The sequence below is a fragment of the Dreissena polymorpha genome, chromosome 13 (genome assembly GCF_020536995.1).
Source record: "Dreissena polymorpha isolate Duluth1 chromosome 13, UMN_Dpol_1.0, whole genome shotgun sequence".
Classification (NCBI taxonomy): Eukaryota; Metazoa; Mollusca; class Bivalvia; order Myida; family Dreissenidae; genus Dreissena; species Dreissena polymorpha.
Genome location: NC_068367.1, coordinates 16,442,313 through 16,465,462, shown reverse-complemented (window position 1 = coordinate 16,465,462; position 23,150 = coordinate 16,442,313). Strand labels below are relative to the sequence as shown.

At 35.2% G+C, this 23,150-nt stretch overlaps 1 protein-coding gene across 8 annotated transcripts in view; it reads right to left on the bottom strand.

Annotated features, from left to right (window-relative positions):
- Window positions 1-349: 349 nt before the first annotated feature.
- Window positions 350-23,150, bottom strand: part of LOC127855199 (E-selectin-like) — a 39,367-nt gene continuing 16,566 nt past the window's right edge. For 2 of the 8 annotated variants that reach the window (XM_052390615.1, XM_052390616.1), the window contains exons 2-11: window positions 19,178-19,294; window positions 16,969-17,240; window positions 9,466-9,565; window positions 8,590-8,746; window positions 5,965-6,135; window positions 4,556-4,732; window positions 3,591-3,776; window positions 2,512-2,642; window positions 1,489-1,612; window positions 350-705 (exon numbers count right to left, since the gene is read on the bottom strand). In XM_052390615.1, coding sequence (XP_052246575.1) covers window positions 1,601-1,612; window positions 2,512-2,642; window positions 3,591-3,776; window positions 4,556-4,732; window positions 5,965-6,135; window positions 8,590-8,728 — 816 coding nt within the window. In that variant the 5' untranslated portion in view covers window positions 8,729-8,746; window positions 9,466-9,565; window positions 16,969-17,240; window positions 19,178-19,294 and the 3' untranslated portion in view covers window positions 350-705; window positions 1,489-1,600. Of the gene's footprint in view, window positions 706-1,488; window positions 1,613-2,511; window positions 2,643-3,590; window positions 3,777-3,939; window positions 4,115-4,555; window positions 4,733-5,964; window positions 6,136-8,589; window positions 8,747-9,465; window positions 9,566-16,968; window positions 17,241-19,177 lie in introns of all 8 variants that reach the window. The other 6 variants (XR_008037392.1, XR_008037390.1, XR_008037391.1 and 3 more) reach the window with 6 other exon arrangements.

Sequence of the window (23,150 nt, the reverse complement as noted above, 5' to 3'; positions counted from 1 at the left end):
AAAGAATCATCCGTATCAATATTTTCCGATGAGAAATTCACGTTCTTGTAGCGTGTGGCGTTTAAAGTATTCAAGCCGTCTTTCTCTATCTACAGTTCAACGAGAAACAAATACAAGGCCGTTCAATTATTGGCGCTCCCTCTTTTTGGAGATGCATTTAAAACGAGCCAGTGACACCTCCGAGGTTGTTGCGGTAAGGGCCGGACTTTTTAATACTGCAAAAATCTTGAAGTTGAGTGGGATTAATTTATATTTCCTAACATAGTTCGCCTTACTTGAAAATTCGGGGAATGCAATGCAATTTAAAGGAGATTAATTCACCGACAAATGTACAGTGACACACATAACATCCCATTTGGACACTTTAATACCTTTAAGTTGAACTACATGATGGAATGTTAAACATGCCTGTGTGAAGAAGAAGTTTCCACTTAATTATATAAGATATGACACCAATCAGTTGCTTTCAAAATATAAACGTTTTAAGATTAGGAAAAATGTTTAGTGTCGATCAAGTAGCTATTATTGCTTTTTTTCCAAAAGATGCGGTGCAAATGCATTGGAGGTGGCGCTAAGATCATCAGAAGTCGATAGTGCTGTAAATTGGCATGTCTCTGCGTTACATGTTTGAGGGATATGCACTCCTACAACCGTCGAATTGGTTACTGTTGAATTCGGCATATTTCGTAGGCGAAGCGCCGATCTCTGAAAATAAACCAACGTAGTAGAGATAAAGTTCACACGCATATATATAAAACTAAACATGATAAGTCCACCGTCTCAATATATAAACTAAGATAATAATGATTTTTTAAATACCATATGCTTTCAATATTTATCAAAAGGAATGAATTTAACGTTGTTGCACACTTCAAAACATGAACTTTGCATTGTAGGACTGGTGTTATTGCTATTCAGGCAAATGACCACCAAACAGTGCAACAAAACCGCTTCATACATACATGTTATATAATATAATATATATCATCTGAGCCTTGTGGTTTAGGAAGAAACGATTTCTTAATACTGTACTATATGACTATATATAAACATTGTAACCCTTAGGGCGCGACGAGTGTTTATCGCAGGGGAATAATTGGACAAGAATTTAAGAGAACTACTATGCAATATAACAAACCAAATATAATATCCCTTAACATATAGTTTCAGATAATTTAATTTTAGAATATTTTATATTAAAAATCAATATTATCTACCATGTATAAGTTGCAAAACGGGCATATCTTTTGTGATTTTTTCAAGTAAGATGATATAAATTGTACATGCACAACTTCAAATCATTAGGAACGAAACCAGCAAGTTGAACAATGTAAGAGAAAGCCTTCGGAAATCTACGGACTGACAGACGCACCAAAAGACGGACAAACAGCCAGACAGACGGACAGGCATCCATTTACACCGCTTTAACTTGGTAACGGAGCGTATTACTAGTAAGACTCGGAAACTAACAACATATCGGGGACTTACTCGTGGCCGTTGTCATGCTCTGACCTCACGCCCACCATCACGTGTTCAGCTGGCACATAGTAGCTCTGGTCGCCATCCCAATCATTTGTCCAGCCGGTGTGTTTACAGCTGATCATGCGGATTTCTGTAGTCGATTAAAAACAGTTATATGTAGGAATTCATGATGACAGTGTCTGAACCACAGTCTCATGTTTACACTTTTTGCACGTTCGCACACAATGAGAAAATTGTACATATTTATTGTATTTTTTTTAAACAGTTATAGAGCAGAATTCTTAATGAAAGTGTTTAGATCACAGGGAACAGTCTCATTTTTATTATATTTTAATATACGAAATTGTTAGTATAATAATGTATATTATCAAAAGGAGATTTGTCCATTGGAGTTTGAAAAGTTTTTGCTTACTTAAAAGCTTGTCATCATTTTTCTACACCTAAATGTATCGTAATTGCCTAATAAATTCAATAACTAACAAACAAAAACAGCCTTTTATGAATTGTATATAACCTATCAGTATTCGCATACACTTTTTTTGAATGCACTAAAGGATTAAATTAGTAAAGAAATTGACAGAAAAACAATAAGGCCTATCTGTACACGCTCATTGTGGGCAACAATAAGATGTGTTATCTTGTGCTCTATTTTGGAATTATGCAAATATCTCAATGTTAGTCATACTTTGCAGTAAATAATGTTGACTTCCATTGTCAGAAATAAATGGCAAAAAAAAACGATATTCAGTCCAATCTTTCCCAATCCTTGCTCCTGATTAGATATATTGTCTCTTCGAAATACATGTATTTATTTTTTTACGAAGTCACGCAGTTTATAGTTTTCACGTATCACAGTCTTGTGTATCGGGGTAACTACACGTGTTTGTCAATTTTATATCTGTTTTCCTATAAGTTACTGTATACATGTATAAACTGTAACTTTGTGTATTGTTAGTATTCGCGTAAAAGTGTCGTAAACTCGTGCTTTTAAACGCATACAATCTAGATACCTATCTGTTCGAGTCCTACCTGGAATCTTGCAGCAAAAAAGTCCCATTTCCGGTCTTCGTGATGGTTGTTGTGCTCGCTCCTCATGCCATGTATGAAGCCGTCGTCCGGACACCGAAAGTTGACCGGCTGATCAAATTCATTAACCCACCCTGAATTGAAAATGTTCCCGTTAGTTATTTATTTTTTCAAATAACCATATTATGTGGTTGTATTATTTAAATACAAATGCATGTGTTGAAATTAATTATAGACTTAGTTTTAGGTTCGGCATTCTCGTTTAATACCCGCACAGTTTGGTTTCTCTGTTCTAATGAGGTGATCCTAGTTTTAACAATGCTTAGTTTTTAGTAGTGTATACATGTATATTGTTAATGTAATTATTCATTTTCAAAAAATAAAGGCACGCTGATAGACAGTAAAATTTAAGTACAACAATTTAAAACAAACTTTACATAATGTTAGCTATTTGTCAAACAATTTCAAAGCTTCAACTGTTAAACTCCCATCATTAATTTGGACCATTTTGTCAGGTCAGACATATGACATTTTTTCATTTCTTGTGATGTCCAGTTTTTCAAATTGTTTCAACTTGTTTCAGTATTTATAAAACTTTTTCGGAAGGTTTGTAGAACTTTGTACGTACATACATGTTCCTTCAGTAATTTAATAACTAGGGTATTGTTAATTTAGTATAGGTTAATTATTTGTTGTCTCTATTCGTAGTACAATAGTGTGATGTAAGCCAAGGAACAAGGACGAATCATATAATTTAACATAACACTGTCGCAGTGGTGGCCAAAACAGGCCTAGAGTGACTAAGACCACCATTTTCTGATTTTATTGAAAATAAATCAAATATCCATCAGTATTTTTCACAAAAACGTGTAAAACGTGTATTTCAGTCCAAAAATATGAATAAATCCTTCGTTTTTATGAAGTAATTAGTATATATAATTAAAATGTGTAGAAAAAAATATGATTGTTTTTCTAATGTAAAGCGATTTTATTATTTATAATGCAGTGGTGTGCAATTGAACATCACAGCTCTATTGTAAGATTGTAATACTTTAATATATTGTTAATTCTAGTTCCCGTACCTGAATACGTGCACGTTGTTGTCGAATCATCATAGCCAGAAACGACGTCACTGCACGTGAAGTCGAATTGTCGATCTTCCTTGTGATTGTGATGCTGGCTTATCACGTGATTGATGAACTGGTTTTTGTTTGGACATGCGTAATCTAGCAATCCGTCCAATTTATTTTGCCATTTTAAGTTTTTGTCTGTAAATAAGAAATCATTTTATATGCGAGCGATTCACTTTGAGTTGAAATGTTTGGAATATTGTTACGCTGGCATAACATTTTAAGTTTTTGTCTGTAAATAAGAAATAATTCGATATGCAAGCAATTCACTTTGAGGTTGAAATGTTTGGAAATTTGTTACGCTATTCGATTGTACCGCTGGATGGGGCCGTTATAGCCTTACATACGCTGGTCGATTGTACCGCTGGATGGGGCCGTTATAGCCTTACATACGCTGGTCGATTGTACCGCTGGATGGGGCCGTTATAGCCTTACATACGCTGGTCGATTGTACCGCTGGATGGGGCCGTTATGGCCTTACAATCGGAAGCATGTGTTTTATTAGATACCTTTTTTAAAGAGTTTGTTCATACATAATATTAAGTGAGAGTGTTGAAAACGGGTATATATATTTATCGTGGCGTGTAAATATAAATAAAGATTCTTAAGTATTTCATAAACTTAACAATTGTACAGAATTATAAATTCATATGAGCCAACTGGATTGATGTCATACTCTTGACATCTACACACGCACATGTCACTATCTCACATACCATACCAAATCGGTTAACAAAAAGAAAAACAAATGCTTCAAACCGCACGCCTTTTGACACTTAATACTAGCGGTTTATTTAAAATAAATGTATAATCAATGTATACAAACGCTTCTTTTTAGAGAGAAGCCTTCACACGCTAGAGATACAACAGTAACTCAACACCGCAAACCTCACGGACATCTGGTAGATGATACATACCGTTTATTTGACACAGAGGCGCTGCTGAGCTCCAAGTTCCGGCGGAAGTGCATGTCGGGGAGGGTAGCCCCTCGAGCGTGAAGCCGGTCTGACACGTGAATGATGCCTTGGCCCCGAACTTGATCCCCTGCGATAGATCTACCTCTCCGTTCATTGGTGCCGACAACGTACCGCAGTCTGAACGATGAAAATGATTTTTGCATTTAAAGGATAAAAACTAGACACTTCAAATACTGTTCAAGTTACCTTCTCATAACGCCCATGTTTTACAACACTTTGATTGATAATCCTATCTTTGTATGCAAAGTTATATTCATGAAGCAACCCAGAAAAATGCTTGTTACATTTCTTATACAATTTAACTGCATTTTACACAAATAAGCTTCTGCAATAGGTTTCTTAAAAGTAATTTACAACTTAAACAATAAACCCTAAATAAGCTAAGATTCCAATTGTATAACCATGTAATAGATAAATAAGTAGTCTATAATTGTAAGCGCAAGCTAAAAGATTCAATCGCGTTTGGCAACTTTGGCGATCGGAAACTTTAACATAGAAATGTTGGCGATAATGAAAAAGTATGAGCAAGATGTTATCGTTACGATGACGATCCGCATCATACGATAATTTGCTCAATATTTGATTGAGCGCACCAGTCGCTAACAAAGTGAGACTAACAAAGTATTAATAACAATTTAATTACCATCATCAATTAATTGCTTCTAAGCACTAAAACTACATGAACTGAAATGTATTTGTCGTAAATTGAAGTAGGTTTCTTAAATTTCACTGGGCCAATACATTCTCACTGGGTGTATTTATTCTTATGTGAAATTTTCAGTCTAAAACACTGCATGAACTGAGTTTGCACATCTACATTTAGTAACAGCGCATGGCCTGTTGCAATACGCACGCTTTCTATGCTTGGAACTTGCCAATACTAACGACAGCAACAATTTCGCGCTCTTATCAAAACACGGGTATTACATGACATGCATGTATAGTGAAATTAAACGGTGTCCGTTGTAGGTGATAACAAAGAGACTTCTAGCTACAAGTATAATCACGTGCCTGCAAAAAACGTAATGAATTAGTTCCATAAATGGACATGATGAAAAAAAACATATATACATATACTGGAATTAAATTGTTACCGGACATTGGTGTTCACAACTTTATTGCCATTAGTAATGAATGGTGCATAATTATCAAATTCTCAATAAATAGCTGTTTACAGTAAAAAGGTAAGATAATGATGATGCTCGAAATCGTCTCTATTTACCGGTGGTTTAATGCTTGAAAATCAATGATGCTATTTTGAAACTAAACATCATCGTATTGTGGATAAATGATAATAAAAACATTTCTTATTTAATATTAAATATGGCATTAAATTTCACATCTCATACCTGGAACACACTTCGTTATTTCCGTCCATTCGCCCTTTGTACATTGGCTGACAAGTTTTGCTGGGTCAAGGGGACTGTAGCCATCATCGCAAATCAAATGTCTAGTGGCATTTTCATAAATAGAGTCGCCGGCCACTTTTCCAAGGTTTATTTTCTCAAACTTAGGACATACTACAAAATAACGATTGCAAACGATATAATATGTACATAATTAACTTCGCTCACTAAAATATTACAACAAGTTGATGAACAAACAAAGCTGCACGTACATAGCTACGAGGCTTTTCAAAAAACATGCTGCCGTAAAGAACATTGATCACCTATATTCTCAGGCATTCGTAAATGCATGCTAAATGAAGTATGGTTATCAACTGAATTTTTTGTCTGGCACAATACATAATTTAATGCCATTAACAAATTAGTTTACACTGTTTGTTAATAATAACAACAAGTGATTCAAACATCCTTTCACTGATGAAATCGCCATATTGAATGTGTTTAAGTCTTTCACAGTTTACCTATTTTATCGATATTTTCTTCCTCTTATTGACTGTGTTTAAAATCTTTAAATAAACAAAATGTTTTAACTTGAGACATTGCAAGGTCCTCAATTTACTTAAGTGTCAATTTTTCTCCTTTAAATTGTCTAACATTACGTTTTTACTTTAACAAACCTTATCTTCTTCTCATGTAAAACGCAAACGACTGCAGCAAAACAATAACAATATTTATATTTTCAATTAGCATCATATAAATTTTGGAAATGTTTATCACACGTTTATTTATATAGCTGAACTAGGCATGGTAACGAATCCTCAACTTATATTCGAATATTCCATTTTCTTTATTCGAATCTGTACTAATATTCGATTTATAAACCCCTAGATTCAAATCTCCAAACTTTTGAACGTCAGTCAATAGTTATATTTTTCGTTTCTTCTATTCACATTTGAAGAAGTCATATTGTCTTCATCATTATTTTAAAACAATTATTGTGTTTTCAATAGGTATATTAGATAATCATACTTATTACCGGTGATCATAGTTTATAATTAGTACATACATTCCATATTTTAAATCCGAAATCGGGCAATTGACTAATGTGTTATTTTGCCCTTTAAATACATTAACTAACGAAACAATCAAGTTCGGATTTTAAGTGAATTGCACGTGTACTTCGTTGAAACCGTGTGTTGCTTGTAATTCTGATGCAAATTTATACACGCCGGTCTAATACAAACGACTAAAGTTGTATTAAAGTCGGTTTCTATGCAGAATATAATTTATGTTAATGTGTTTATGTGCCTGCGTCTCTGTTGTTAAGAGGGCTCGACTAAACAATCTACAATGTAGGATGTGATAATAATATGCCATTTGAAAGCCGTTAGTACATTAAAGGGGCCTTTTCACAGATTTTGGCATTTTTTAACTTATTCATTAAATGCTTTATATCGATAAATGTAAACATTGGATCGTAAAAGCACCAGTAAAAAATCAAGAATAAAATTAAAAAAAGGAAAAGAAGATTGCCCGGACCAGGTTTCGAACCAGTGACCCCTGGAGTCCTGCCAGAGTCCTGAAGTAAAAACGCTTTAGCCTACTGAGCTATTCCGCCGAGCATACACAGTTTAAGTATTTTATACCTTATATAAGCAATCTTCGTAGTTTCACAAAATTTAACGACAAAAACAGAACTCTCCAAATTATTCAATCGTTTCGCGTTGCAACGCTTTATAATTTTTAGGTTTTAAAATCGTCAAAAGATGCATATAATGGCTATGTTAGACCATGGTAAATGTTCAGTATTACTGTTTCCTCACAAATATCATAACTAAAACGAAAATTTGCGAATCTGAAACAAATTTTTTCAATTTTGTCAATTTACCAAAGCGTGAAAAGATCCCTTTAAGTTGATATATCTGGACTGGGAAAAACGGACAAGCCGAAATGCTTGTTTAAACTATTTTTCATATTATTACGCGTGGGATGTTAACTGTAAACATTGCTTCTCTCACTCGAAAACAAATCAGGTATAATAAGGTATTAATTGTAAGAACGTTTAAAGTATGACTATTATTAAACCGCATTTTGCACTAGTTTCCATGCAATGTACAAGATATCGCTTTTTCAGGAAGTATAGATCCGGACTAGACTCGAAAATGTTGTAAGTACGGTCCATCTTTAGACGGTTAGACTTCAAATGAACGGAGGATATACAAATATACTATTTTTTACTATATTCGAATACTTTAAAATAAATATTTTTTAATGTGTACGAATTAAATCGATTGCCATCGTTTTAAAATGTTATATGTATATACATTTTGCCCACAAGTAGAAGCTGTTTTGGACATACTTGGTGTATTTCATCAAATAAACGATGTTTAATCATAGGTGGACGCTTCCTCCCGGCCACCACAACGACATATGTGTGCATTGTTGTTTTTTTCAAGTACCTGTGCACTTTTCCAATGCAAACTAGTATTTACAAAACAAACAGCTATACATAAGATTTTACAAAACAGAATTGCCATTTACACCGGATAGTAATGTATTAAACTAAATGCAATTGAAAGCATTCAGGTATAAATACATCAATTGTTCAATTGCTTGATGTTAACTGACCTTGAACACAAGTGGTCACGTTCGTCCAGCGCCCGTTCTGACATTGACTCGTCACATTGTTGAGATCGAGCGGTAGGTAACCATGGTTACATTCCAGCCTGCGTCTATGACCTTCCATGTGCATGTTTCCGAGGATCATTCCGTTGGGCTCTGCCGCCTTATCGTATGGTGGACACAATGAGATATATATGGCGTATTTAAATGCAGAACCAAAACAAGGAAACGAGACTAACGTATGTACATGTACATTTGAAATGCAAAGTCTCAACACAGCGTATGATGTATTTGTTTTAACTGGCAGTTGTTCTTGTAAACGGTTATGGCGTCGAGTTCACTGAAATTGTTTTACTGATTGACAGATAAATTAGATATTTTAGCTACACCGCACGAATAAAAGGTTAAAAGTTAATTTTATTGAAAAATAAGGGTACCGTTGTTTGTATGTTGTTTGCCTGGATGTTATTTAGTAACGGTGTCTGAAAAGTTTCATTTGTGATCATACTTATGGACTGCCTAATTGAATAAATTTATTTTTTCATTGATCGGCTAAAACTGTTTTTATAACACAAAACGAAATCAATATAAATATTTATCTTATGTAAATTACTTGTTTAACAACAAACCTCGCTCTGCGAAAAGGGGGTTTAATACATGTGAGTTAGGTGTCATCCCAGATAAGCCTGTGCAGTAAAAAACGAAACTCTCCGCTTTTTTTGTATGTTTCGTTTAAAGAAAGTCTATTATTAGCAAAAATCTAGTTGAGGCGAAAAGTGTCGTCCCAGATTAGACTGTGCGGACTGCAAAGGCTAACCTGAAACGACACTTTACGCACATGAATAAAAAAACCTTTTTTTACAGAGCGTGGTCCATATATACCGTCTGTACGGCACTTGTTTGAAGTTCCTGATGTGAAGTCACATGTTTGCAGCAGCGATGTAGAATGATATGGACACTCCTTGTCGCACTTTTCTTTGTCCTTTATTCAAAAAGAACAACTACTCAACCGTGCATGAAAATACAATCAATATTATTAACAAAAAACACATAACAAGTCTGCATTTAAAAAACAATACTACATTTGAAAGATTTTAAAAACATTTATAAAACCACATAAACCGTTCACAAAAAAGTTTGAAAATTCGTAAAATAATTTTATTATCTAAACAATACATACCCAACCCCTTTAAATACGCTGTACTTAAAACATTTAATGCAAAAATAAAAGTTTATAAAGATGTTTCTGCAGTAAAGCTTTTCATAAACGAAACAAAAGATGCGTGACTGCTTTGAGAAATGAAAAAATAAAGCATACTCAAAAGCATCTTAAGATGAAGAATATAAAGTCCTTCGCATCGGAGGTCATACCGCTTAACTAACACTAAGCCGTAAACAATTTATAAATAAACACAAAAAGCGCATTATTCACAAAAGCAACCAAATGGTTTTTCCAGCTTCGCATAGAGTGAAGTCATTGTTTATGTTAAAATAAAGAATACGTTCGTTTACATGTTTTAAAGAATAAATCATTTTGGTTTAAGATCGTGCTTAATTTATTTCGATATTGGAATAATTCGCTAGTTAAAGTAGTCAACGCACCAGTGGAAAAAAGACGAATTTTATCTGAAATTATAAATATCTTCTCATCATTTTCTCGTTAAAAAGTTGTATAGACCGACACTGGGTATCTGATTATACCGGCATTATTAATAAAAACTCAATCAATCGTTATTCTGAAAATGTTGCAATGTACATTTATATACATTAAAATAGTAATTTTCACATTGTTGTTGCGTTACGTAACACATAATAAATGAAATTTGACAAAATTTGTTTTATTTTGATTAACATATTTTTTTTCCAATATACGACGAATTTGAAATAGTTTGTTAGTTAAAAGGCACACATTTAATTTGGTGTATATGAAAACGTTTTCGCATGACTGGATAGCGTTTTGCAATACAATATCGAAAACATTTTTTTTTTAATAAAGTGAAAAGTATTGCATGTAATTGCATGATTAAACATCATACGTTTATTAATATGACACATGTTAAATAATGCCTGATTGTAGTCAGTACTTATAAAAAACCCTCATCAAATGCCCAAACAATGATATTGAATTACCCATTTTAAGACTTAAAATATTCAGATAGTTACTCAATAAAATACTAGAAGGGGCGAGAAATTTTGTCAGATGACTCATACTTGGACGGAACATAACATTACACTATTAAGTGTAATCATACGACAGTGAATACAAACTGAGAAACAGTAGACAATCAAATGTTTGCATCGGAATAGATTGGCTTAAGCGCTAAATGTGACATAGAGGTGACCAATCTCCATGCAAAGTTGTCGCTCCATGTTCTCACACCTCTGCAACTGGCTCGGCAGCCATTAGTACAAGAATCTAATTCAAATTGAACAAATGCATTCAACGTATATTTAATTGAAAATTTAGGATAAAAAGCATTAAACAACGAAATATCCATTTTAAATTTACGATACATCGGGCTAAAACCTGGTAATTTGTATGCATCTTTTTGGAACTATTGTATTGCTAATTTTAAAAATAAGCTAAATTCGCTAATGTAAACAAATGTACAAATTGAGTGACTTCGACAGGAAACGTGCATTTACATAGAGAATACAGTATGCTCTGTTTTATTGATCAAACAAATAAGGGGACTTTATTGTACTTATCTGAACCATGTGCAGTCACGATCTAGAGAAGAATAATTATCAAGTCTACATGCTGAACTGTTTTGACTTTTAAAGGGATCTTTTCACGCTTTGGTAAATTGACAAAATTGAAAAAAGTTGTTTCAGATCCGTAAGTTTTCGTTTTAGTTATGATATTTGTGAGGAAACAGTAATACTGAACATTAACCATGCTCTAATATAGCCATTATATGCATCTTTTGACGATTTTAAAACCTAAAAATTATAAAGCGTTGCAACGCGAAACGATTGAATAATTTGGAGAGTTCTGTTTTTGTCGTTAAATTTTGTGAAACTACGAAGATTGCTTATATAATGTATAAAATACGTCACGAATGTGTACTCGGCGGAATAGCTCAGTAGGCTAAAGCGTTTTTACTTCAGGACTCTGGCAGGACTCCAGGGGTCACTGGTTCGAAACCTGCTCCGGACAATGTTCTTTTCCCTTTTTTAATTTTTTTTCTTGATTTTTTACTGGAGCTTTTATGATCCAATGTTTACATTTATCAATATATAGCATTTAATGAATAAGTTAAAAAAATGCCAAAATCTGTGAAAAGGCCCCTTTAACAGAAACCAACTGGTCCGTATGAATTATGTTCTAGAGCCTTCAACTTCTTAGTACTTATCATAATAGTAAGACAATACAACAATTACTGATCAAATGTGTTATATGATCACATTTCGACCATGCATTTAAAGTTGTGAAATGAGAAATAATGATCTTCCCGTATACAACTAGCAAACATTCAATTAGGACCGGTTATTTGCTAGATAAATACTACATAACTAACTGTTTTCTCTCTGTTAATTCAGGTTTGTTGACGAATCAATCCTATACATCCCTCAATTTGTACATTTGTTAACATTAGCGAATTGAGCGAATGATTTCATTTGGGGAAATAAGCAATACAATAATTCAAAAAAGATGCATACACATTGCCAGGTTTTAGCCCGATGTATCGTAAGTTAAACATGTATATTTCATTGTATGATGCATAAGACCCTTAATTGCCAATTAAATATACTTTGAATACGTGTGTTCGGTTTGAACAAGATTCTTGTCCTAATGGCTCCTGAGCCCGTTGAAGAGGTGTATGTGAGAAAATGGAACGACAACTCTGCAAGGAGATTGAGAGGTGACGTCGACACAGTCGTCGACATGAAGTAAATGAACACAACGTGTGCATGCATAGTGTTATCTATTTAATACACTGAAAGACAGATATATCGTTGTTAATACTTTTTTTTCTTTCTTCTCAACTATAAGCTTCCGAGGCGATGTGATAGCTGGGATTTTATAAAGATGCATCCTTAATCATATCTGTCTAGTATTTTTGGGAGTTTCCTCTTTTGCACACCTTTTTCCCTTTTGTATTTAATTCTTCCGAAATTTTTCCCTTATGTTTATTATTTGCCCTATTTGCATTCAAAATCTCTGTTCAATTCCAAGAAATACATTACGTATATAACATTTAAAATAATATTTTACGCTTGGTAATAGCACATGGCTTTGAGCAGCAAGTTGTTGTTAAATGATTAATGATGAGAATAAAGGGGTTTAGAAATGGCGAAGAAATAAACACTAAAAACACTGAGTGAGTTTTGAATAAATAATAGTTCAAAAGCCGCCTTAACAATAATACAACAGCACGGCGGTGGTTATATCATATTATAGTATAGTATAATTCGTGTATTTCGTTTCAGATTGGCTTTATTCCAAATTGTTAACGTAAGTTGCCTATCCGCGAGATAACTTTGTCTCAGCTAAACAGAGCCCAGGGGATGTAAACGTTAAAATAGAGAATGACACTGTTGAATAGAGATCCAGTTTATTATGCAAGGCTTCGGATAGACAGGAGTAAGCCTTATATAGTTACAAACTAATACAATAGGCTGCAAACTTATATGCGAAGATACTGTTACCAGACCGCCGACAATTTCACTCAATTAGTAAAGAAAACATATGTATCTGTAGTCATGTAATTGGTCGATACTTTCTTTAGCATTGGTTCCGTGTTTATCATATAGTTATTCATGAATATGTAATATGTATTGTCCTTCTATTACATATTGTGTGATGGTTATTCCATGCGGTTATAACTACATTACAATGTGCTGATCAAATCTCATACAATGGCACGGGTTGATGATGAATATGTTCATATGTTTAATACATTTGGTAGGTTAGACCATATTGCGCATGCTGTTATTGTTGTTTTTTTAAATTACAATATAAAGCTAGACGATATATTTGTTTGTGTACGAATTATATCACAAGTAAGAATATCTGCAAAAAACATCGCTCTTTGAATAATCAGTAGATACTCAATAGCACCGCCTTCGACCTGCTGCGGTAAATAAGAGGTCTGGAGTTCACACATCCCATCAAAGAATATTGTAAAAGACGAAATCAACTATACTCTGTTTGCCTTTTATTTGAGACGTCAAATATATTTACATTATACTAGATCATGTCATTTAAACTGTTACATCAATGCTTTACATGGCAGGCAGTGTTAATAACGGGTTAATTAAGCCCTACACATGCTGGAGCCTCATTTTAAATTTCACAATATCCCATAGAACAACAATGGTTCCCAAGAGACACAAATATTTACATGTACTTGTAGAACCGCCATTGTTGCTTTAAATCTTATTGTGCGTATGCAATTCATCCTTGAAAACAAATGCTTTCGTCGTTTATAACATTTAGCTTTGACAGTTAATGATAAAATATTCACATTCAACATTTAACATTAATGCGTTGAAGCTCGTTATTTTTGAGAAGTGTTGATAACATATTTGCTTAAAGATTAGAGCAAAGTGGTTTCTTTTTAAATTATTGTAAATTATCACGACGCTTCCACAATAAAGCTAGTGAATAGAAATAATCCCCAGTTCATCAAATAGCTATCAATATGTTTAATTTAAAACGATTGACGCATTCGGTTTTTCACATTCATTATAAAGTATGATCGGTGATCTATTTGATGACAGGTGAGTAGGAAGCTCTCCAACACTGGGGCCGAGGAAAGGGTTGTGTGACATGCGGTTTTTCTCTGTATATTTGTATAGAACGTCGCTGGTAGACAATTTGCGATGTTTTTCTTCATGTACCAGTAACTTTTTAAAACAAACCGTATGATAGATACGTTTTTATCATGTTTGCAGAATTTTTGGATGGGGCGGAACGCCGCAAAATCGCTACAAAACTCGTGTGTGTTTGTGTGTGTGTGTGTGTGTGTGTGTGTGTGTGTGTGTGTGTGTGTGTGTGTGTGTGTGTGTGTGTGTGTGTGTGTGTGTGTGTGTGTGTGTGTGTGTGTGTGTGTGTGTGTGTGTTTGTGTGTGTGTGTGTGTGTGTGTGTTGCAGTGCAAAGCATTTACAAACAGCAATTGTACGCTTCGACGCAAAACACTTTATGAGATCGTTGCTTATTTTGTACATAAATGGAGAAGTGAACTGATAAATAAATCACTTACGATGAGCATTGACGCGCATTAATGCGGCGTTTATTTATTTAAAAAAACATTATCTTTAAAAGATATAACAAGGAAAGGTGCAAAACCACCGAACATCAAATCACTTATTTCCCGTGTATATAATGCCAATATGATCTTCTAAGAAAGAAAACAATGTTGAGCTTGGTTTTAAACTTTCATTGCCAGACGCTAAAGGTTGAAGAAAAAAATGCGAAATAATCTTGATGAAAATCATTAACATAAAGCTTTGACAATTACATCAAATAGTAACATCGTTGGATAAGCAAACTGAATACGTTTCAATAAAACCTTTTGGTAACAATCCTGTTTGGTATTGTTCTAAAATGTGACTGACCAACGAAGAGTAGTCGAGAGCGTGATAAATTTTTAAAAAATATAGCTCTTACATCGGCAGCTAAAGAACTATTGATCTTATTTAACGAAACAAGCAATTTAAGAGCATCTTTCTTATTTATGGAGTACATGTTTATAAAAAAGGCATTCGCATATTTTGAACAATTAATAAGTAAATGATGAGAACTTAAGCTAAACATTAGATAAACATAAGCAGCGTACATAAATAATTCATGTTGACCTATTGCGGCACTAACCACCGGTTTGGAGATTCGATGCGTAGTTATTAACCCTCGACCACTTAGAAACGTATTTTTAACCCTTTCCCACTTAGATACGTATTATACGTATTTTTTACCCTTCACCACTTAGATACGTAATTTTAAGCCTTTACCACTTATATACGTATTTTTAACAATTTACCACTTAGATACCTATTTTTAACCCTTGACCACTTATATACGTATTTTGATCCCTTTACCATTTAGACACTAGATACGTATTTTCACACATGTGTAGTCATTTAGAAAGCTGCATTTAATTAAATATCTTTCTTACTATATTCAAGTTTTACATGTTTCATTTCCAACCCTTAGATACTGATGAGCAGCAACTGCATAAAACCTCAACAGCCTGATATACTCGCAGGCTGTTCTGGTTTTATGCTATTTGCACATAGCCATTTTCATTTTGCTTCTGAGTGGGAAAGGGTTAAATTCCCGACGGATATAGCCCAAGTGGTTTGAACAAGCATCGGAACGACAAACCGTTGTTTTTTTCCACAATAACCAACACCTATCCGGAAATTATTTCGCTTCCGCTACGAAATATATTGTATTCCTCTGAATAATATAATAACTATTAAAAACGAGAAAAACATACACACGTGCGTGTCTGCTACGTTCAGACACTTTAAGTATGCAAAATGACATCGACTTCATTAATACACTATGAGTGAATATTCAAAGTGACGTTAGATCTATAGGTATCGTTATATACAGTAACGTCTTTATGCGTATAAATTCAGACTACATGCACAATTAACAAAATGAAAACAATTTAGTAAAATAACATATAACAAGTGTACAACAAATGTGTTTTTGCTGTTATTCATAATGCATACATTAATTCTTTGTTAAATGTTTGCTAGATCGCGCGTTTTAACACGTGCATTTTACTGAACAATTTTGTGGAACCAGGAACTACTTTCAAAATATTAGGTACCGCCCATGGTGTGGACGGCATAAGCCACACTTACGTTCATTATATGAATGTAGCAAACAAGCCGCGGGTCATGGTTTAATACTAAAATACTTGCATCTTCACGTAAACGTTCTGAGTGGTTTTTCCATTGCCCCTTTTCGATATTATATAAATGCGCAGATACAAATCTGTTTTAAACTTATTTTTTTTAAAGGCCGATGAAAAAACAAATAAACATTGTCCTTAATACTTTAGGTGTATATTATTTTCTAGAATAAAAGATTTAATCAGCGTCTATGACGTCCATGATAATTTGAAATACTGAACTGGCCATGTAATACAGTCGATGCAAACAACAACAACAATCGCATACTTTATCTGACTACTGTACATGTTTTCATCAAACATTGCATGCCGTAGGTTAGACGGTCGAATTTAAATAGTTATGTTAATTTTGCTTGTCCATATCAAGCTAGACAGTCCAATCAATTTGCTCAAATTTAAGATTAGTGAACACATAATTGTTTCAGCCATGGTAACAACCCACTTCGTCAAACAAAAAAACTCAGACCAAACGTTCAAAACTAATGTTGATCATATTATCTTAATCACACTTACCTGTGTATTAAGATCTTTCCTGTGTATGTACATCATCGTTTTAGGATTGCCGCCAAAGGCGCTTATGTGTTCCAAGATGGTGAGGTCGAAATGCAGTTCGCAAACCAACGCCATGCGGTGATAACCCAACAATTTGCACCATGGTCGTAAAGCGCACTTCTTCACACAATCAGAGAATGATTGTTGAGGTATGCCTATCGTTACTCTCTCTACGATGTCCCCAAGGTGCGGTCCAAAAGTAGCAGATTCAAAATCCTAAGTCCCTGTGGCATCTGTGAAGTATAATAGCAATAACAAACATGCGGTGAAAAACCAGGCATGCCGTGCAAGTGATACCATGATAGCGTTTAAAATAATGTTTTTATTTCAATATAGTCAGCACAACTAAACGCTTCTTTCCCGACTGCGAAAATAATAACCGTACTGCGTTCTCAATAGGCGAAAGCTAATAAAATATTAAAGTATTCCTGTCACATATATCTCACTTCAATACCACCCCGTACGTCATCGCCTACGTTTGAAAGATTAAATAACGTTTAAACTGTAATCATCTTATGTAAGCAGATAAGTAATTACCGCAGTATCCCATTTACATCGACAAAACAGCAACATAACAGTACCTATTCAAGTCATTTTAAAGCTTAATTAATAACAAAGGACAAACTCGGCTACAAATAATAATTCATAGCTTGAATAATAATACGAAAAACAGTCTATAAAGCATGCTTTTGAAATAACTAACTTGCATAAACAAGACTTATGCAACCTTGACCTCCATTCGCCAATTATTTTTTTTTAATATTTTAATTTTGGTTAGTAAACATTATTTTAATTCGCAAAAGTCTTTTGACTGATCTTGTTATTTAGATTGAAACGATTTGTTGCGCGTCTATACGTAATGATATGTTGCTTTGAGTTCCATTCGACACTTTTGGGTGGAGCGATCATATCAAGGTCAGATCCGCGAATGCTTCGAAACGATAAATGCAAGACGTCCTCCTTTAAGTTTCGATATCCGAAAAGATGAACACAATACGGTTTCTCTAATTACTAAGTTCTTGTACGAGAAGATACTTTACCCTACTTTAATGAAGAATCATTGCGTTCCGTAACGATAGGTTATGACTGTGGTTCCGATATACCTCACATTGATGCGACATAATTCACGATACGTGCAACGACTTGAGCCCAATGGTAAAAATACAGGCCGATATGATATCGACTTTATTAAATCTTAATACCGAAACGAATTATAACAAAACGTTACGATATTCTTTAATAATTTCAATCGCAGTTAACATGTTGTGGAAATATGAATGAGTAGTATTTATGACACTCTTTGTAACGACTTCATACATAAAGTTATGATCTTTTATCTTAGTTATGAAAATTTTTAATCGCAATTGATTGAGGTTGACAGTTTAAACAAAAGCCGCGATTAAAGCGATTGACACGGTTGACTTAAAGATCTAATACTAACACCACACTACAGGGTGCAGGATCACGTGACCTTGTGTGGTTCACAATTGAACGTTAATAGATATTAACACACCGGCATGTGGTGCTTTTCTTCAAATAAGTTATTAAAACATTTTTAAATTTAGAATCCCAACTAGTACATAAAATACAGACTTTTATGCCGCTCATGGAAATGTGAAATACACCAGAATTACTTCATTTAATGAGCCTGTTTTTTTGAGAATATGTAACGTCATGCTTTGCCGCAATTTGGCGCGTTAACGTCGGCCGTCGATGACGGTGACGTCATTGTAATTGTTATGATTTAAATAGAGTAAATAGAGGATCGAACTGTTATGACGCATAGTACTTTCTAAGCAACATTTCTCACAAATTATGGTGCCGTGACGAAAAATTACAATGAAACACGATTTACAGAAACTATTGTCTATCCGGAATGGGAGTCGAACAATCATCGCACATGAACTTGTGGAAGTACAGACTACAAAAGATAAAAATGATCGTAACTCAATCGAGATAATTTTGAACAAAATTTATTTATTTTATAAAAAATTATTTAGTATTGGACTCGTTAAAATTGATTGATTAGAAGATTTGAAGTCAAACAGAAATTGACCGATTTCCCGAAGAGATGACGGTAACAGCGACGTACTCGAATCAGCTTAAACGGAAGTTACAGAAATTAAAGAAAGAGTTTATTTCCACAGACACGAACAATAAAACCGTTGACCTCCTAGGTCTGCCGTCGGCTCCAGTCATCACTGATAAGAGCATGCTTGTATCACCAGCATCCGTCGAAGTACTATATGAACTTTCGTCGAATTCCATCGCACAGGCGCCCTACGGGCTAATAATAATAATAATAAGAATAATAATAAGAATAATAATAATAATAATAATAATAATTATAAAAGCTTTATGTACAGAAGGTTACACATAAAGACAATGACAAATTATACATATTATGCAGATGAATAAATACATTTTCACAATGTGGCCTTCTTAAAATAACATACACATATAGGTCTATAACAAGTAAAACATTCAAACAATATTTCTTACACCGATACATAACACACATTTTGCCTTTTAGACAGACACACATGAAATATCAGTGATTAGAAAATAACATGAAATATCATTGATTAGAAAATAAATGTTGTTTATATTGCCTTTTAAAATCAGAGATAGAGCATGCCATTCTTATTTCAATTGGTATACTGTTCCAAACATCCATGATATGGTATGAAAAAGCTCGTTTCTTAAAACCTGTATTCGCTTTGGTATTAACAATATCGTTATTGGCGTCCGATTTTAAGTTATATTTGTGATTTCGAGAAAAAGTTGTAATATCATTTAAATATTCTGGAGTCTGATTGTTGACACATTTATATATCAAGATTGCCGTGTGGTATTTACATCTATTATTAAACGAGATCCAATTAAGCTGTAAAAACAATTCTTTGGATGGTGTTCTATTTGGCTTCTGTAGAATGACTTTCGCTGCGCATTTTTATAAAACATTCACTTTTGTTAAATTGGTTTTATTAGCGTTGCCCCAGATCGTACAACAGTAATCCAAAGTGGTTAGAATGTATGCATAATACAACCAACCACTGTCGATGTAGTTACTGGACTACCGCAAAACTCCGCAACCACGCAGACTTGGTCACTGCCGACTTCCGCCACAACGCAAGTATGGCTTCCACAAAGTTTTGAAACCTCACAATCAGGGAAATCGACGATTTCGCCACAGCGCCATCTTGGGTACCCCCGACGTCCTTTATCACACCCTTTGAGCTACAGTCGACTTCCACTGAGTTGCCTTCTAGGATACACACTTCAACCACAGCGCCTACTGGACAGCACATTTATCTCGCCGGTCACTCGTCTTCATTAAACTGCAACTGGTATGTTAGAGATCCTCCGCAAGCCATCACTGCAACTGTAAGTTCGGGGTCCCATTCAAATACTACTTGTTTTCACAGACTTCCAAAATTGACTTTCCCGTCATTTGATGGCTACATATTGCATTGGCAAACATTTTGGGATTCCTTTGAAAGGACAGTGCATTTCAATCCAATTTAACTGATGTTCAGATGTTCAATTATTTTAAATCCCAACTTGAACATGATTTTGCTAGGACTATAGAAGGGTTTTCGCTTACAAATGCTTACTATCACAAGGCTTTTGATCTGTTTCGACAGAGATATTGACAATCTCAAAAATTAATTCATGCCACTATGCAGGCCCTCGTGCAATTATCAGCGCCAACGAATTCATTGCATACTCTTAGTCAATTCTATGACAAAATGGAAACGCTTAGTCGAGGCCTTGAATCGTTGGGACAGGATCAAACAACGTTTGGTGGGTTGCTAGTACCCATTATCCTCGATAAACTCCCGGGGGAATTACGCAAACATTAAGCGCGCAAACACGGCGACAGACACTGGATTCTGAGAAAATTGCGTTGTGCGATATTTCGTGAGATTGAAATTGCCGAAGCCGGCCTAAATGCAGATCAGGGATCGGCATTCGGGTTAGCTAGCGCATTCTACACAGCTTGAACGTTTAAATCATGGAATACAATACAGATGAAGCCGCACACCACACAAAATAAACACATCGAAGTGCGATGCCAATTTTGCAGCGACGAGCACAAGCCGTCAGCTTGTTCCACGTTCAAGGACGCAGCCAGCAGCCTAACAGTTGTAAAACAGAAGAAACTGTGCTTTAATTGCCTTGGAAGTCATCAAGTCTCACTATGCCGTTCAAAACACCGATGTCAGAATTGTGGTAAAAAACATCATACATCAATATGCGAGATGAGCCCTCCACACGATATACCGGAAGTCAAACAACGGAAACCGGAAACGCCCGTGTTACAAATGTCTACTGCTCATAGTAGACACACTTCAATTCTCCTGAAGACGGCGGTAGCTACAGTTTCATCACAGACGGTTTCCTCGGACGCCGCAATCTTGTTTGACGAGGGATCGCAGAGATCGTTTATCATATAAGAGTTTGCCCAAATGTTGAAACTCACACATGAAAGCACAGAAACAATTCAGTGGTTTGAAGAAGCAAGTACAGCGTGTTGAAACTGCGGCTGTGTATCTGCAGACGGACGGCGAAGACAAGATTCCTATTGGTGTACTTAACGTTCCAAAGATTGCCGCCCCTATTAAGAACTGTTTTACTTCCGCAGTTAGTCAGTTACCCCATCTCTGTGGTCTGAAATTAGTCCATCCCATCCATGAACATAGGCACATGAACATCTCTGTTCGTATTGGTGTTGTCTTTTATTGGGACATAGTGGAGGATCGTGTGATACGCGGAAATGGTCCAACTGCTGTAAAATCGAAAATCGGATACCTTTTGTCTGGACCGATACCGCATGACACAACTCAACGACCTGTGCATCAAGTCATCAGCGTCATTACATGTTTAAATGTGATTACTACCACCCTTGAAAAGTTTTGGTCGCTAGAGATTATTGGTATTAATGATTCCACAACTGAGCGAAATCTCCAGGACACGATGGAACAATATCAGGAGAGCAGCATATAGTTCTGCGATGGTAGATATGTCGCCAAGTTGCTATGGAAAGACGACCATCCAGATCTCCCTTCGAACCATGATATCGCCCTAAGAAGATCACAGAGCGCAATGAGGAGACTCCGACAGGAACCGGAAATGCTAAAAGCGTACAGCTCAATCATACAAGATCAAGAAAGAAGAGGCTTCATTGAAAATGTTACAGACGATTCCCAGGCTCCAGTGCATTATATACCACATCACGAAGTGAAAAATGAAAAATTCAATTACCACCCCTTTAAAAATCGTTTATGATTGCAGAAACAGACAGTCAAGTGATGACCCAAGCCTGGATGATTGCCTTCAGTCAACCCAGCCAATTCTTAATGAACTGACTGCCATCCTTACGCGCTTTAGAATGAATCGGTTTGTTGTGACGACGGACATTGAAAAAGCGTTTCTACACGTTGGCTTACATGAGAAAGATCGGGATATAACACGTTTATTTCTGGCCTGACGACCCCAATAACCCGTTAAGCCGTTTAATTCCTTACAGATTCCGTGTACTTTTATTTGGCGCCACGTGATCACCATTTATTCTGAATGCCACGCTTATGAAACACCTGAGTACCAACACCGAAAAAGCAGCGTCTGCTATCATACGACGGGAGTTTCGAGAATGAAGAAGACATGATGCAGTTCTTTCACGATTCTAGAAAGTTGATTTGAAATGCCGGGATGACTCTCAGATTTTGGACATCAAACAGCATTAATCTGAAAGAAGTTGCTACTTCCGTTTGTATAGAAGAAAAGAATGCCGATGGCAAGGCCATTGGAATGCTCTGGAACACTACAGAGAACACCCTATATTTCATCGCGAAAAAATCCCTACCACAAAAAAAATGTTACTGAACCATTGTGAAACATTCGGCACAGATTTTCGACCCGCTAGGACTTCTTAGCCCCGTGACAGTCAGGGCAAAATTGTTGATGCAAGACCTTTTGAAGGTAAAAATCGACTTGGACATTCCACTCGACACAGAATATCAGTACCAATTGAACTGTATTGCAGACGACTTTAATGCCGCTTCCGGTGTTCGGTTCCCGCGGTACTATTTCCAAGAATAAGACACAGAACACCCGCAATTACACGTCTTCGTTGACGC